General features: G+C 41.3%; 1 protein-coding gene across 4 annotated transcripts in view; it reads left to right on the top strand.

Annotated features, from left to right (window-relative positions):
* Window positions 1-13,687, top strand: part of MACF1 (microtubule actin crosslinking factor 1) — a 233,613-nt gene that overhangs the window by 119,509 nt on the left and 100,417 nt on the right. For 2 of the 4 annotated variants that reach the window (XM_036257345.1, XM_036257344.1), the window contains exons 38-45: window positions 306-521; window positions 609-758; window positions 3,390-3,623; window positions 6,032-6,181; window positions 7,359-7,592; window positions 9,020-9,223; window positions 12,186-12,704; window positions 13,463-13,639. In XM_036257345.1, the coding sequence (XP_036113238.1) occupies window positions 306-521; window positions 609-758; window positions 3,390-3,623; window positions 6,032-6,181; window positions 7,359-7,592; window positions 9,020-9,223; window positions 12,186-12,704; window positions 13,463-13,639 (1,884 nt within the window). The remainder of the gene's footprint in view (window positions 1-305; window positions 522-608; window positions 759-3,389; window positions 3,624-6,031; window positions 6,182-7,358; window positions 7,593-9,019; window positions 9,224-12,185; window positions 12,705-13,462; window positions 13,640-13,687) is intronic. The other 2 variants (XM_036257347.1, XM_036257348.1) reach the window with 1 other exon arrangement.

The raw sequence follows: 13,687 nt of genomic DNA, 5'->3' as shown, positions 1-13,687 counted from the left end.
AGTCAGAAAACCTGATCCAGTTCCTGACTCTATTGCTTACTATCTGGATAATCTCAGACAAAAAATTTTCCACTCAAGTGCTGAGGCATCTCTTCTGTAAATCCAGAATTATAATATTTACTCAGCCTATCTCAAGAATTAGTGATTGTGAGAACCAAATAAATTAATGGCTATATATCAAAACATCTCAGAAGCCCTGAAACCTGTATATCCATAAGGTGAGAGAAGACTGTGTTCACAACCAATTCCTACATAGCAAGATATCTAGTCTTGATTCTGCAGGTAATTCTACTTTATCCCCTCAGGTGTTAGACAAGGAGCTAAAGGATTTGTCCACCTTGGTGAATCAGGAATTGGAGTGTGTGAATCAGATTATCTTCAGCCAGCCTCAGGAAGTCCCTGCTCAACTATTGAAGGCTCTAGAGAAAGATGCCAAGAATCTTCAAAAGTCTCTCAACTCTGTGAGTGACAGCTGGAGTTCTAGACTTCTCTACCTCCAGAACACTGTGGAAGTAAAAAAGGTAGTTTCTTGTTTTTATTCACAAAGGCTCATAAAGTCTGGGCAGGTTTGGAGATTTTCATAAACTATTTTGCTATTTATTTTTTAGACTAGAGTGTTAAATCAACGTGAACAGCTAGAAGACAAACTTCAAGATCTGAGAGCCTGGGTTGACCATACCAATCTTATTCTGAATAGCAAGGAATATAACAGTGACACAGATGCCGACAGCTTGATTCATTACCTCCAACGGTGTGAGGTAAACTCTGCTCCCGTTTTCAAGCATTTGAGAATAAAATCAATTTTATTTTCCTGCCACAGAAACCAGTACTTATCTTTCTAGAAAGTCTGATTTGCCATTTCAGATATAATAAAGTCTACTATATTTAATTTTTTAGGTTCTCATACCCCCGGAGCTTCAGTCATTATGATTATATGTCCTTTCAGCTATTCTCTGAGAGAGTCTACATAATGGCTCATTATTATCAATGGCCTCTTTGAACTGAGCATCTGATGTCTGTCCCTTGTTTCTATTTTGCCCAAGATCTAATCCTATGCACACACATCAATTTCAGGGTACTTTTTAGTCAATGAATTAGATCATGGCTTGGCAAACTTCTTCTGTAAAGGACCAGATAGTAAATATTTTAGGTCTTGTAGGTTATACGTAAGTGGCCCATTTCTGTGGCAACCAGTCAGCTCTGCCATTGAAACATGAAAGCAGCCATAGACAGTATATAAATGAATGGACATGGATGTGTTAGAATAAAACCTGATTCACAAAAACAATTGAAAGGCAGATTTGGCCAGGGTCTGTAGACTGCCAACCCCCTGATCTAGAGAGATGCTTTTCTTTTTGTTAAGCCTCAAATTAATTGATAGTTTTTATAAGTCAGTAAGAGAAAGATACAGGCTCTGAGATACATATGATCCAGAGGATTATTCCCCCAACATTATTCCTTTTGGGGAGGTTATACTTAAGATAATATTAGATATTGCTCACACAGATTTGTTTGCCCTCTGCTTAAACTCTTTTTAAAGTCAGAGCAGTGTAAGAGAAGCAAACGTAAAGGTTTGTCCATGGTCAGGCCCCATGTATACACCTTCATTCTTCTTTTTTTTTATCCTCACCCAAGGACATTTTCCCATTTTTTTGTTCAGGGAGAGAGGGGAACAGAGAGAGAGAGAGAAACATCGACGTGAAAGGAACACATCGAGTGGCTGCCACCCGCACGACCGACCAGGGCCGGGGACAAACTGCAACCGAGGTACGCGCCCTTAGCGGGAACCGAACCCAGGTCTCTCAGGACCGCAGGCCGACGCTCTAACCGCTGAGCCAAACCGGCCAGGGCACCTTCATTCTTCTTTATCTTGCAAGAATTGACCTTCCTTCTTTCGTACCCTTTTATCCAAGATATCATTGTGGGAATGAGTAGCAGACTCTGTTCAATGACAGGATATTATAAAGAAGGAAAGGTGAGAAAAATCCTATGACGTAGTATGAAATATAAAAACACATAGCATCTCATACATGCATTGATTTCTCTCCCTGTTATAAGTTATATGAATTATTTTATCAGAAGAAAGCCACCGTCTAAGCCTTTTTTTCCTAGTAATAGTTTCCCAAACCCATGTATTCACAGATGAAGGAAGCATGGTCTAATGATAAATAGCCAAGAAGCCCTCCCAGCCTGCTTTGGAAGATTTCTGACTGCTCTCAATACAAAGTGATAGAGATATCGTAACTGTTTTTACTGAATCCATGTAACAGCTGATGGCCACTAAATTTTTGTGGAAATATTGCGTGCTTTTTAAATTATCTAAAAATAGATAATTATAGTGTTTAGGCACTTTTTACTACTGTAAGAGAGCAATATAACTATTACATAAGAAAGTCTGACTGGCCTGGCCAGTGTGGCTCAGTGGTTGAGCATTGACTCATGCACCAAGAGGTCACTGGTTTGATTCCCAGTCAGGGCACATGCCCAGGTTGTGGGCCCAATCCCCAGTGGGGGGCATGTAGGAGGCAGCCAGTCAATCAGTGTTCTCTCTTATCAATGTTTCTATCTCTCTCTTTCTCTCCCTTCCTCTCTCTAAAAATTAATAGACAAAAAAAGGGCCCTGGCTGTTTTGCTCAGTGGTTAGAGTGTCAGCCCGCAGACCAGAGAGTCCCAGGCTCAGTTCCTTCTAAGGGGCACATACCTTGGTTGCAGTTTGTCCCTGGCCCCAGTTGGGGTCATGTAGGTGGCGACTACTCGATGTGTCTCTCTCACGTTGATGTTTCTCTCTCTCTCTTCCTCCCTCTCTCTCTCCTGCTCTGTCTTAAGATAAATGCAAACGAAAAAAGGAAGTCTGACTGTAATCCTTTACAGTTTTAAAATGTATAAGCAACATTACTTACTATAAAAATATATTTTAATGAACCACAAATAAATTGAATGTTTTCTTACTTCTGACCTACCAGTAACACTGCTGGACAAATACAAATAAATTTTGAACCTAAGAAAATACAATTAGGCAGATATATCTCAGATCAGAAATTTGTTGTACTTTGCAAACCGTAAAAACATTTTTTTTACAGATATCTGAGATTAGTTATAGTGTAATTCTGTTAACATAAATAAATGAAAGCTTGCTGCATTTGAAAATCAACATGCAGTAAAGGAAACCTAATTGTAATTTATGAGGAGTGTGGAGAGACCAGATGTGTGAGAGACTTCTAGTGCTGATTTGGCTCTAGAAATTATCAGTGTCAATTATAAAAATACAGTAAGTTAACTTCTCATTGGTTATGTTGGTTCTTTGATTAGAACCAACAGCTTCTGCTTCAATAGAGAATTAGAAGTTTCATTTCTTTTCTTTTTTTTCCCCCTTTCCCTACCTACCTTAGGATTTGAAACAGCCCATGGCTGAAAGGAAATCTCAGCTGGATGCTCTTGCTTTTGATATTCAGTTCTTTATCTCCGAGCATGCCCAGGACTTGACCCCTCAGCAGAACCGACAGATGCTGAGGCTTCTGAATGAACTGCAGAGGTCCTTCCAGGACCTCCTGGAGCAGACTGCAGCTCAGATGAATGCCTTGCAGGGTCATCTTCAACAAACGGAGGAGGCAGCCCTGGTCAAGGTCAGACTGAACCAGCAGCTGGGCTCAGTTTGTCTTTTGGGATGTCCTGTGTTTGGGATTTTGGCCAGAATACGTCTACCATGATTCTAGAAGCCTGTGTTCACCAATTTTGAAATTTCATGTCATTCAGGCCAGTTTGGTTCTGATCCAGGAGGCAGCTGTTCTGGCTGTTTTTCTTGCCATGTTTTTGGTTTTATGTGTGCGTGTGAGAGAATGTGTTTACGTGTGTATGCATGTGCAAGTATTTTCTTTTTAATAAGACTCTCCCCTCACTGTGTCTCATTGTCTCTGACTTTCAAATGAAAATCACATCTCCAACCCTCTTTTCTCCCTTAGCATTCTTTTGAAGGTTGTTAAGAACATTTAGATACTCCGAGCTCTTGAGAAGAATGGTTTTGAAATCAGTTTTATTCTGGGGCTTTTTAAATGAGTAGCACTAAGATTCCTTGGCAAGGAAATTTTTATCAGGATCATATTAATTTTTTAGCGCCTCTTAAATTATCATTATTGTCCAATACCTGCTTATTCAATTATGGAAAACCATGTGTAGAAGCATTTTGGGGGAAAAAATTAACCACCCTACCACCTTCCATCACAACCCTGTTCTTGCAAAACTCCACATAATTGCTTTAATGGTAACATAACCTTAGATACCAAGAATGGTGCTTATGCCATTTCTACTATTTGAATAATAAATTGGAATTCAGCAAGATGATATTAGAATTGTCATAATCACCAACACATCCATCTCAGGGTCTGCTTTATTAAATATTTTGCAAAGTAGAATTGAGCTTTTGAGTCAGGCTTAAAGGAAATTAGGTTAGTCAATTTCGTATGTCCCCTATTACTGCTTAGTTGTTTCAACTATACTGAAATTGAAATAAACTACTAATGAAATACTTTAGGTTACTTTTCAAATCTGAAAATTTGCACTGTCCTCACTTAGAAATTTGTATAGCATGGTGTAGCCTATGGACAGTTAATGAAATAGGGTTGGTCTGAGCCACCTTAAGACACAGCCCAGCCCTGACCAGTTTGGTTCAGTGGTTAGAGCGTCAGCCTGTGGTCCAGAGAGACCCGGGTTCAGTTCCCGCTGGGGGCATGTATCTCGGTTGCAGTTTGTCCCCGGTCCTGGTTGGGTCATGCAACCACTCGATGTGTCCCTTTCACATCGATGTTTCTCTCTCTCTCTCTCTCTTCCTCCCACTTTTTCTGAACAAAAGAAGTAAAAATGTCCTCAGGTGATGATTTAAAAAAAAAGACACAGCCCAGACCCAGAGTAGGCCCCTGAGCTGCAGCAGGTGATGCATCTGCATGTGAACATTCTCTCTGAGCAAATAATTAATTCCACAGTGTGTATTAACCTTGTAATTGTCGGAAATGTTCTGCTTCTCTATATTTGCCCTGAATGCATGTGTATGTCTGTGTGTTAACTTGTTTGCTTTGCTTTTTTCAGATTCAGTCTGCACCCATCCTAACCCATGAAGATCCTGTTTTACAGCTGAAGAGCTCTTAGGAGTTCTCTTGCAGAGCCCTTCTTTTTGTCCTAAAGAGGGGGAGAGAGGGCCAATTTGGGCACCTGTTTGTAAGTGCAGGTGACTAAAACACCATCAGAAGGTAGAAACTGGTGGAAAATGGTTTTAGAAGGATGGTCAGGAGAACACATCATGCTCAATTGTTCAATCAGGTGCTTCAGTGTCAGGCAACTGAGATGAGATCTGGGATCAGGCACAGAAACATATTCCTTCCCTCCCCTTGGGCCTGGCTTTTCTCTTTGATAATCAATGTAGACACCTGAAAGTCTGAGCCAGTTGCTAATCTTGGGCAGTTTCCTTCTTCTCAAAAATAGACAAGCCCATCATGCTTGGCATGTAATCATTCCATTTTAATGGGTATCTGCATTTATGAGACATTTGATTTATGAAGTCTGCTAAATTATTAAGAAGCTCAATTAGTTTATGAATTGTCAGGTTTCTTGATTTTTTTCCCTTCTAGTCCAATCCTTCTAATTTTCTATATTTTGACAAATATGTAGCACATCCTCTGGTTCTGGTAGAGAAATTGATCAGAACCACTTTTTTATTATCACTATTATCGACTATGGATTTCAAGCATCTGGGCTCTCTGTTCCCTATTTTTAAGGATAATAAGAGCAGTCTGGCAAAGGTGCTCCCAAACCAAGACCTGAAATTACCCCTGATTATAATCCAGACCATAGACCCAGATCAAAAGATTGTACAGATGGAAGGGGAGCTTTCTAAATATGATTCTGTGCTTTTTCCTGTTCTAGTCTCCTACCAACTTTTCCATTCTTGAGCTATAACCTTGTTTTATATTTCAGGAAGTTATTTCATTTTTGTAAAATGAGAATTATTAATTGTCTTTTGGCCCCTTTGCATTTTAATTAGACCCTGCAGAAACAACAAAATACTTGTCATGAGAAACTGGAGGATCTTTGCAGCTGGGTAGTACAGGCAGAAAGAGCATTGGTGAGCCACCAAGGTAGAGCTACCCAGCAGGATCTTTCTGCTTTGCAGAAGAACCAAAGTGACTTAAAGGTTAGTATAAGTTCATTCATTTTTTTGTATCCTTCAACAAACATTTGTAAAGCCTTACTATGTGCCAGGCACGTGCTTAGTGCTAACAACGTAGTGGTAAATATCCCTGCTCATATGATGCTTACAGTCTAGTGGAAGAGACGGATATTATAGATAATCACAAAAATGTACAAATAATTATTAACTATTATATCTACAAAGGAACATACCCAGAGAGACCCAATCTAGTCTAGGATGTCAGAAAAGATTACCTTGAAGAAGTATCACTTAAACTGAGAAATGAAGGACATGTCGGCGTTAAGGCATGAAGGGGTGGGAGGAGGAAAAGAATATGTAGGCAGAGGCTTGTGTAGGAATGGGATCAAGCACTACATATCCCAGAACTGAAAGAAAGCTAGCTTAGTTTGACTAAAAAAGAACCAAAGGGCCATGGCCAGGGCCAGTTTGGCTCAGCATTTAGAGGATCAGCCCACAGATCAAAGGGTCACAGGTTTGATTTCCAGTCAAGAGCACGTACCTGAGTTGCAGGTTTTATCCTCAGTCCCAGTCAGGTCATGCAGGAGGCAACCAATCCATGTGTCTCTCTCACATCGATATTTCTCTCTCTCTGCCTCCTTCACTCCCTTCCAATCTATCTATAAAAATCAGTGGAAAAATACCTTTGGGTGAGAATTAAACTCCCTCCACCCCCCAAAAAAAGAACAAAAGAGGTTAATGAATGATGAGGCTGGAGACAAGGCAGTATGCATATGCTGGTTCTTATCAGCTACAGTAAGGATAAGGAGAGTAATAAGGACCAACCAGTCCTTGACTCAGATAGAATCCTTCTCACTCTTCTTTATAGAAGAATGATCTCTGAGGATAACTCATTACAAAATAAAAATCTCTTGCTATTCAACATGTTTTTGGGGTCTTCTTTTTTGTCTTCACTAAATATTTGCTCAGAAATTTAAATTTAAATTTTGCTTAGAAAATTATCTATTAGAACACCTCTTAATTAAAAAATGTTTTTAAATTTATTTTTTGCATTGGCTTAGGCCTAAATCTTAAGCGAATTATAATCAGGAACATAAGTCTGTTGCAGATACGTCATCCCAGCCTTTCCACCTTTGTGCTATTAGAGGTCTTAGGTGTACTAAAGTTGAAGGCTCTGCCATCTCTGTTTTCATGTGTTCAGGATTTACAGGATGACATTCAGAATCGTGCCACCTCATTTGCCAGTGTCATCAAAGACATTGAAGGGTTCCTGGAAGACAATGAGACCAAGCTGAGCCCCCATGAGTTGACAGCTCTTCGAGAAAAACTTCATCAGGCTAAGGAGCAATATGAGGCTCTCCAGGAACGGACACGGGTGGCCCAGAAGGAGCTGGAGGAAGTAGTGACCTCAGCCTTACAGCAGGAGACTGAAAAGGTAACCAAGCTGCTATGACACTTGGCATTTTTCCAAAAAGAAAATGTTGATACCTACACAAATCAAAGGTAATGAGGGGGAACTGCCTCCTCAGTTCCCCCTAACACAGAGCATAGAATCATGTAAAAGGGCTATTTCAGGAGCAGGTCTGTCGGCCAATATTTTGTTTTTATAAGAAATATCCTAAAGAACTTTAAGTCAGGAGTAGCTGGTAAGAAGTTCATGTTACAAAAAAAAAAAAAAATTCTGAATGTCTGTGTACTCAATACTCTGATAGAAAAATGTCAGAAAGATGCCCTGGCCGGTTTGGCTCAGCGGTTAGAGCGTCGGCCTGCGGTCCCGAGAGACCCGGGTTCGGTTCCCACTAAGGGCATGTACCTCGGTTGCAGTTTGTCCCCGGCCCTGGTTGGTCGTGCGGGTGGCAGCCACTCGATGTGTCCCTTCACATCGATGTTTCTCTCTCTCTCTTCCTCTCTCTCCCTCCCACTCTATCTGAACAAAAAATGGAAAAATGTCCTCGGGTGAGGATTTAAAAAAAAAAGAAAAAAAGAAAAATGTCAGAAAGAATTAGTGAGGAAGGGTAGTGCCCTGGGGAGGAAAAGGAAAATGGCATATTTCTTACATGAATCTAGACTGGTGATCTAAGAGTGCTGGGGGAAATATTGGAGGAGTCTTAGTGTGCCACAAGCCATCCCTAAGCTGCCACTATAGTTTCAGGGAAATCATGACACTGGGATAAACCTATGAGGAGGTGAAGTCTCAAATGGTCTTCTGCACCCCACTCGACACTGGCAGGTGGAATTAGAATTTTTTGTCTGGCCGTGGACTTGGATGCTAACAGGGAAGTAGAGAAAAGAGGAATAAGTTACTTGAAGATGGATTCTGAACTATGAACAACAGATGAACGTATCCCTTGACATACCCTTTTTGATTAATTGTAATACTTAAAGAGTCAGAAAATGGTTTCAGAACTCAATGTTCTGTTTGGCAGAGAAAAGAATAGTAGAAGTCTGTATTTCCCTTAGGGAGGAGCAGCCAGGTAATTGAGTGTGACTGTGTTATCTCTTACCCTAGGCAAGCCAGTATATCACTTTTGTGTACCTAGAAAGGAAGCCATGAGGCCTTGCTGGGGTGCCAGGACTAAATCACCTTTTAATAAAATAAAGTCCTTTAAGTCCTAGGGTTTGCACCCCCCCCCCTTTAAATCAGTAAGATATAGAAAAAAAATCTAGAGATTATTTTAAATAATTACTTTTTCAACAAATTTAGATGCTCATTCTTTTTTGTGGGTTCATAGACTGATTATACCCAGTCTTAGAGCGTCTTCTTTTTTTTTTAGCATAAAAATTTTCCTCTTGATTTAATCTGTAACCTGTAATTGCTGAATATCTAAGGCCTTCTCACTAGACTCCCTCTGTGGCTTTCAGAGTAAAGCAGCAAAGGAACTGGCAGAGAACAGGAGTAAGATCGATGATCTCTTGGATTGGATGGCTTCACTGGGATCACCTGGTGGACAGATGGAGCAGCTGTCAGGAGCTAGCCTGGAGAAAAGAGCCTTGGATACCACTGATGGTCACATGGGAGTGAACCAAGCCTCAGAGAAACTGGACAAGCAATGTGAGAGGATGAAGGTAAGGATATTAGCTTATCTTCACTGTGTTAGGGACTCTCTTCTTCCCTGGGCAAGTCACCAGTACCTCCTTGCTCCTAAATCCAGTGAGCACTTCTCAGTTCATTTTCTTTGATGTCTCAGTAGCTTTGACACTGTTGAGCAGCTGCCCTGAAATACTCTGTCCCTTACTCTACATAGCACTACTCTGCCTTTGATAATCTGTATTCCTTCCCCCAGCCACCTTTTCTTTCTTTTTTTTTTTATCCACACCTGAGGACTTTTTTTTTGCATTTATCTTCAGATAGAGTGGGAGGGAGAGAGGAGGGGAGAGAGAGAAAGAGAAACATCGACACGAGAGAGACACACACCAACTGGTCGCCACCCACACGACCCCAACCAGGACAGGGGACAAACTGCAACCGAGGTACGTACCCTTAGCAGGAACCAAACCCAGGACTCTCTGGTCCGCGGGCCAGTGCTCTAACTGCTGGTCCAAACCGGCCAGGGAAGATCTTTTCAAATACTGATGTGCTTTTACGTAGTATCCTAGGTCTGCTCTCATCTTTCAGAATATACTTTCCTTGGGTCGTCTCATCCATTCATGACACATCACTTATTTGTACTAAATAATTACATGTATATCTTTGTCTCCAGCACAAATGCTGTCCTGCACTTCAAGCCATTATATAAATCTGTCCTTCTAATGGCAACTTCAAATCAAAAGCATCTCAAACTGAAAAATAGAACACGTGTTTACTCTGTTACACCCCCAAATCAAACACGTTCTCCTTCCTGTATTCCCACTTAATTGCCCGAATCTGACATCATCCTAGATTCCTTTCCTTGCCTCACTGTTCCATATAGAATCAGTCATCAAATCTCATGTTGCTTATATCTCTTTCACTGTCAGCCACACTTTTTCATCTCCATTCAGATGTTGTTGTAATTCAGACTGCTATCAGGTCTCACTTGTATTATCATAGTAGCTTCTGCTGGTTTTCTTGCCTGCTGGCTTTTATCCTCCAATTCACCCCCCATACTAAGTAATCTTTCTAAAATGCTATATGCCTTTAATGATCTCCTGGGATTAACTAGCATGTGCAGGCATATTATATTGCATGATTGAAAGATGATTATAGCCTAGCGGATGTGGCTCAGTGGTTGAGCATAGACCCATGCACCAAGAGTTCGCCGGTTCGATTCCTGGTCAAGGTACATGCCCAGGTTGTGGGCCCAATCTCCAGTGGGGGGCATTCAGGGGGTGGCCAATCGATGTTCTCTCTCATCGATGTTTCTATCTCTCCCTCTCTCTCTCTTCCTTCCTCTCTCTCACTCCCTTCCTCTCCTTTAAAAAAAAATTCAATAAAGAAAAAACATTATAGAAAGAAAGACAGTTATATATTTAGGATACTTAAAAAGCACACAGATCACATGTTTTAATAGAACTTCCTTTCTAGCAAAGAAAATTTGGTTTAGCTGGAGTGCTTCTATTGAACAGCTTGTGTGGGCCATTGCCTTATTGTATATTAATAGGATTTCTGCCTCTGGCATGCCCATTCTTGGGCCATTCATTGTAGTGTCCCCCAAAGCCCTGGCACTTTTGTAACAGCACAGAGCAGAGATGGTTCTGCTGTCACAGGAACTTTCCTAACACCTCTTGCTGATGGCAGTCAGCTCGACCTAGTAGTATTTCCATCCTAGGAAGGAAACTTCCTTACTTATGAGTGGATGCATTGGAGGATGAGAAGGGGACATACAGACTGCTATCAGGTCTCACTTGTATTATTATAGTAGCTTCTGTGGTACTATAGACAGGCTGTGGTACTAGACGCTTTCTGTTATCTATTTGAGCAGGATATATTTGTCACCCCAGCTTCCCTGACCTCTCATTGGAATCTGAGGCTATCAGATTGCTATTGATACAGGTTGAAACTGGACAATAATCTGAAGAAAAGTAGGCTTTAGTCCTTCTCTGGGTAGTTGCATAAACAACACAGATAGTTAGAAACACTGACTGGACTCCCACTGACTATTGTTAGACTCAGAAAGAACATTGCTAAAACTACTATCCTTCTTTCACTTATATTGCATTGGAGTAGAAAAAAGGTCCACATGTAAACACCTGGAGACAACACATGCAAATTACCCATACTGTCCAGAAACACAGTTTACTCGCTAATACATAAATTGTTTACTTAACAAATTAATTTTTGAAGATCTTTCCTTTTAGGGAGAGTCTTCATAGATAATTGACTGACATTTCATAGCTAAGAATTTGCAGTTTTTATATTACCCCATGTATGGGTCACCCAGCTTATTCTCTTCTTCCATTAATGTGGGTAATTATTAGTTGGCTATTTCTATCTTTTACACTTAGAATGATTTAGTGAAGAAAGTCAGGTCAACATTTCATTCCTTACCTATCTGCATGACCTTAGTCAATAGTACATCTTTTTGGCATTTACTTAACCCCATCTTTAATATGGATATTATATTGTCTTCCTACATTGCAGATTGTGCTACAAATCAGATGAGATAATACATGTAAAATATCTTTGTAAACTATACAGTTCTATCCCGACTGGTGTGGCTCAGTGGTTGAGCATTGACCCATGCACCAAGAGGTCGCCAGTTTGATTCCCAGTCAGGGCACATGCCCAGGTTGTAGGCCCAATCCCCAGTGGGGGGCGTGCAGAAGGCGGCTAATTGATGTTCTCTCTCATCTATATTTCTCTCTCCCTTCCTCTTTCTCTAAAATCAATAAAGAAAAAAATTAAAGAAAACTCTACTATTCTATATGTGTCCGTTCAGATAGAATTAGTATATGGCATAATGCTTAGAGAGAGAGAGAGAGAGATTGGTGATGTCTGAGCAGCTATGTAAGTGGCCATTGAAAATCTCTTTCTACTTCTAGTTGTAAGCATAACCAAATTAGTGATGTCCCTACTGATTGTTCTTTGTTTGGGGGATTTTTTTGCCAGGCCCGACACCAAGAATTGCTTTCTCAGCAGCAAAATTTCATCCTGGCCACTCAGTCAGCTCAGGCCTTCCTGGACCAGCATGGCCACAATCTCACACCTGAGGAACGACAGATGCTGCAGGGAAAGCTAGGAGAGCTAAAGGAACAGTACGCCACTTCCCTGGCCCAGTCAGAGGCAGAGCTGAAGCAGATGCAGACATTACGGGATGAGCTGCAGAAGTTTCTGCAGGATCATAGCGAGTTTGAAAACTGGCTGGAACGGTCTGAGAAAGAGCTGGAGAACATGCATAAGGGAGGCAGCATCCCTGAAGCCCTTCCCTCCCTGCTGAAACGGCAGAGAAGCTTCTCAGAGGATGTCATTTCCCACAAAGGAGACTTGAGATTTGTGACTATCTCAGGACAGAAAGTGTTGGACACTGAAAACAGTTTGGAGGAAGGCAGAGAGCTATCAGCAACTGGAATCTTAGTGAAGGACAAGCTAAAAGATGCAACAGAGAGATACACCACTCTCCATTCAAAGGTATGGGACAGGCTCTTGGCAGCCTCTGGTGAAACCATCATGGCAGCCCTCACACAATTATGGGTGGTTTCTGAAGCTTAAAAACCTCAGAACACAGTGAGTAAGCTAATCTGTATATTGACAGAATGTCTTTATGAGCTACGCAAAAATGCAAAACCCATGGGCTAACGCCTGATCCTACCAATGTCAGGGTATGTCTCACTCCTGAAGATGGAGGTGCTTGCCTTCTGTATCCTGACCAGCAGACATGGGCTCCTGGGAGACATAGTGCAGGGGAACTTAAACCTAGTACACAGTCTGTATTTCTAGACAGAGCATCGAGGGTAAATCCTTATCTTCCTTCATATCAGAGAACTCCTTTTAGCTCCTAAGGTATAGAATCTAGTCAGTTCTTCTCACACATCTTGTGCTTTGTATTAATACCTCTAACTCTCAAAGAGGAACACTTTTGTACCTCTCAGTCCCATCTCTGCCAACCTGATGTATATTTCTTTGATGGCTTGTCATATAACTCACTAAATCTTCCCTAGTGTGTAATAAAAGCGAGATGAATAGTATGGATCAAACAATGAGGAACCCACTCATAAAAGGTGTTTGCTACTTACCTATCCTTGTAGGCCCCCAGTACTACCCTTAACTATAGTTACGGTGTTAGTTCCCTGTGACAAAGCCAGGCCTCTCTTTGCACTGTGCCTAGGAAGCTGCTGTCTTTGGCCTGGCTTTGCTTACACTTGCTTTCCCTCCTTTCTCTGACACAGTGCACACAACTGGGCTCTCACCTAAACTTGCTGCTAGACCATTATCAGCAGTTCCAGAGCAGTGCTGACAGTTTGCAGGCCTGGATGCAGGCTTGTGAGGCCAATGTGGCGAAGCTCCTCTCAGATACTGTTGCCTCTGACCCTGGAGTCCTGCAACAACAGCTTGCAACAACAAAGGTAAGTCATGACATAGGCTGTTGTATTGCATGGCTAACAGTACCCGAA

Source organism: Molossus molossus, unplaced genomic scaffold (genome assembly GCF_014108415.1).
Source record: "Molossus molossus isolate mMolMol1 unplaced genomic scaffold, mMolMol1.p scaffold_m16_p_12, whole genome shotgun sequence".
NCBI lineage: Eukaryota > Metazoa > Chordata > Mammalia > Chiroptera > Molossidae > Molossus > Molossus molossus.
This window is presented reverse-complemented; position numbering and strand designations above follow the sequence as displayed.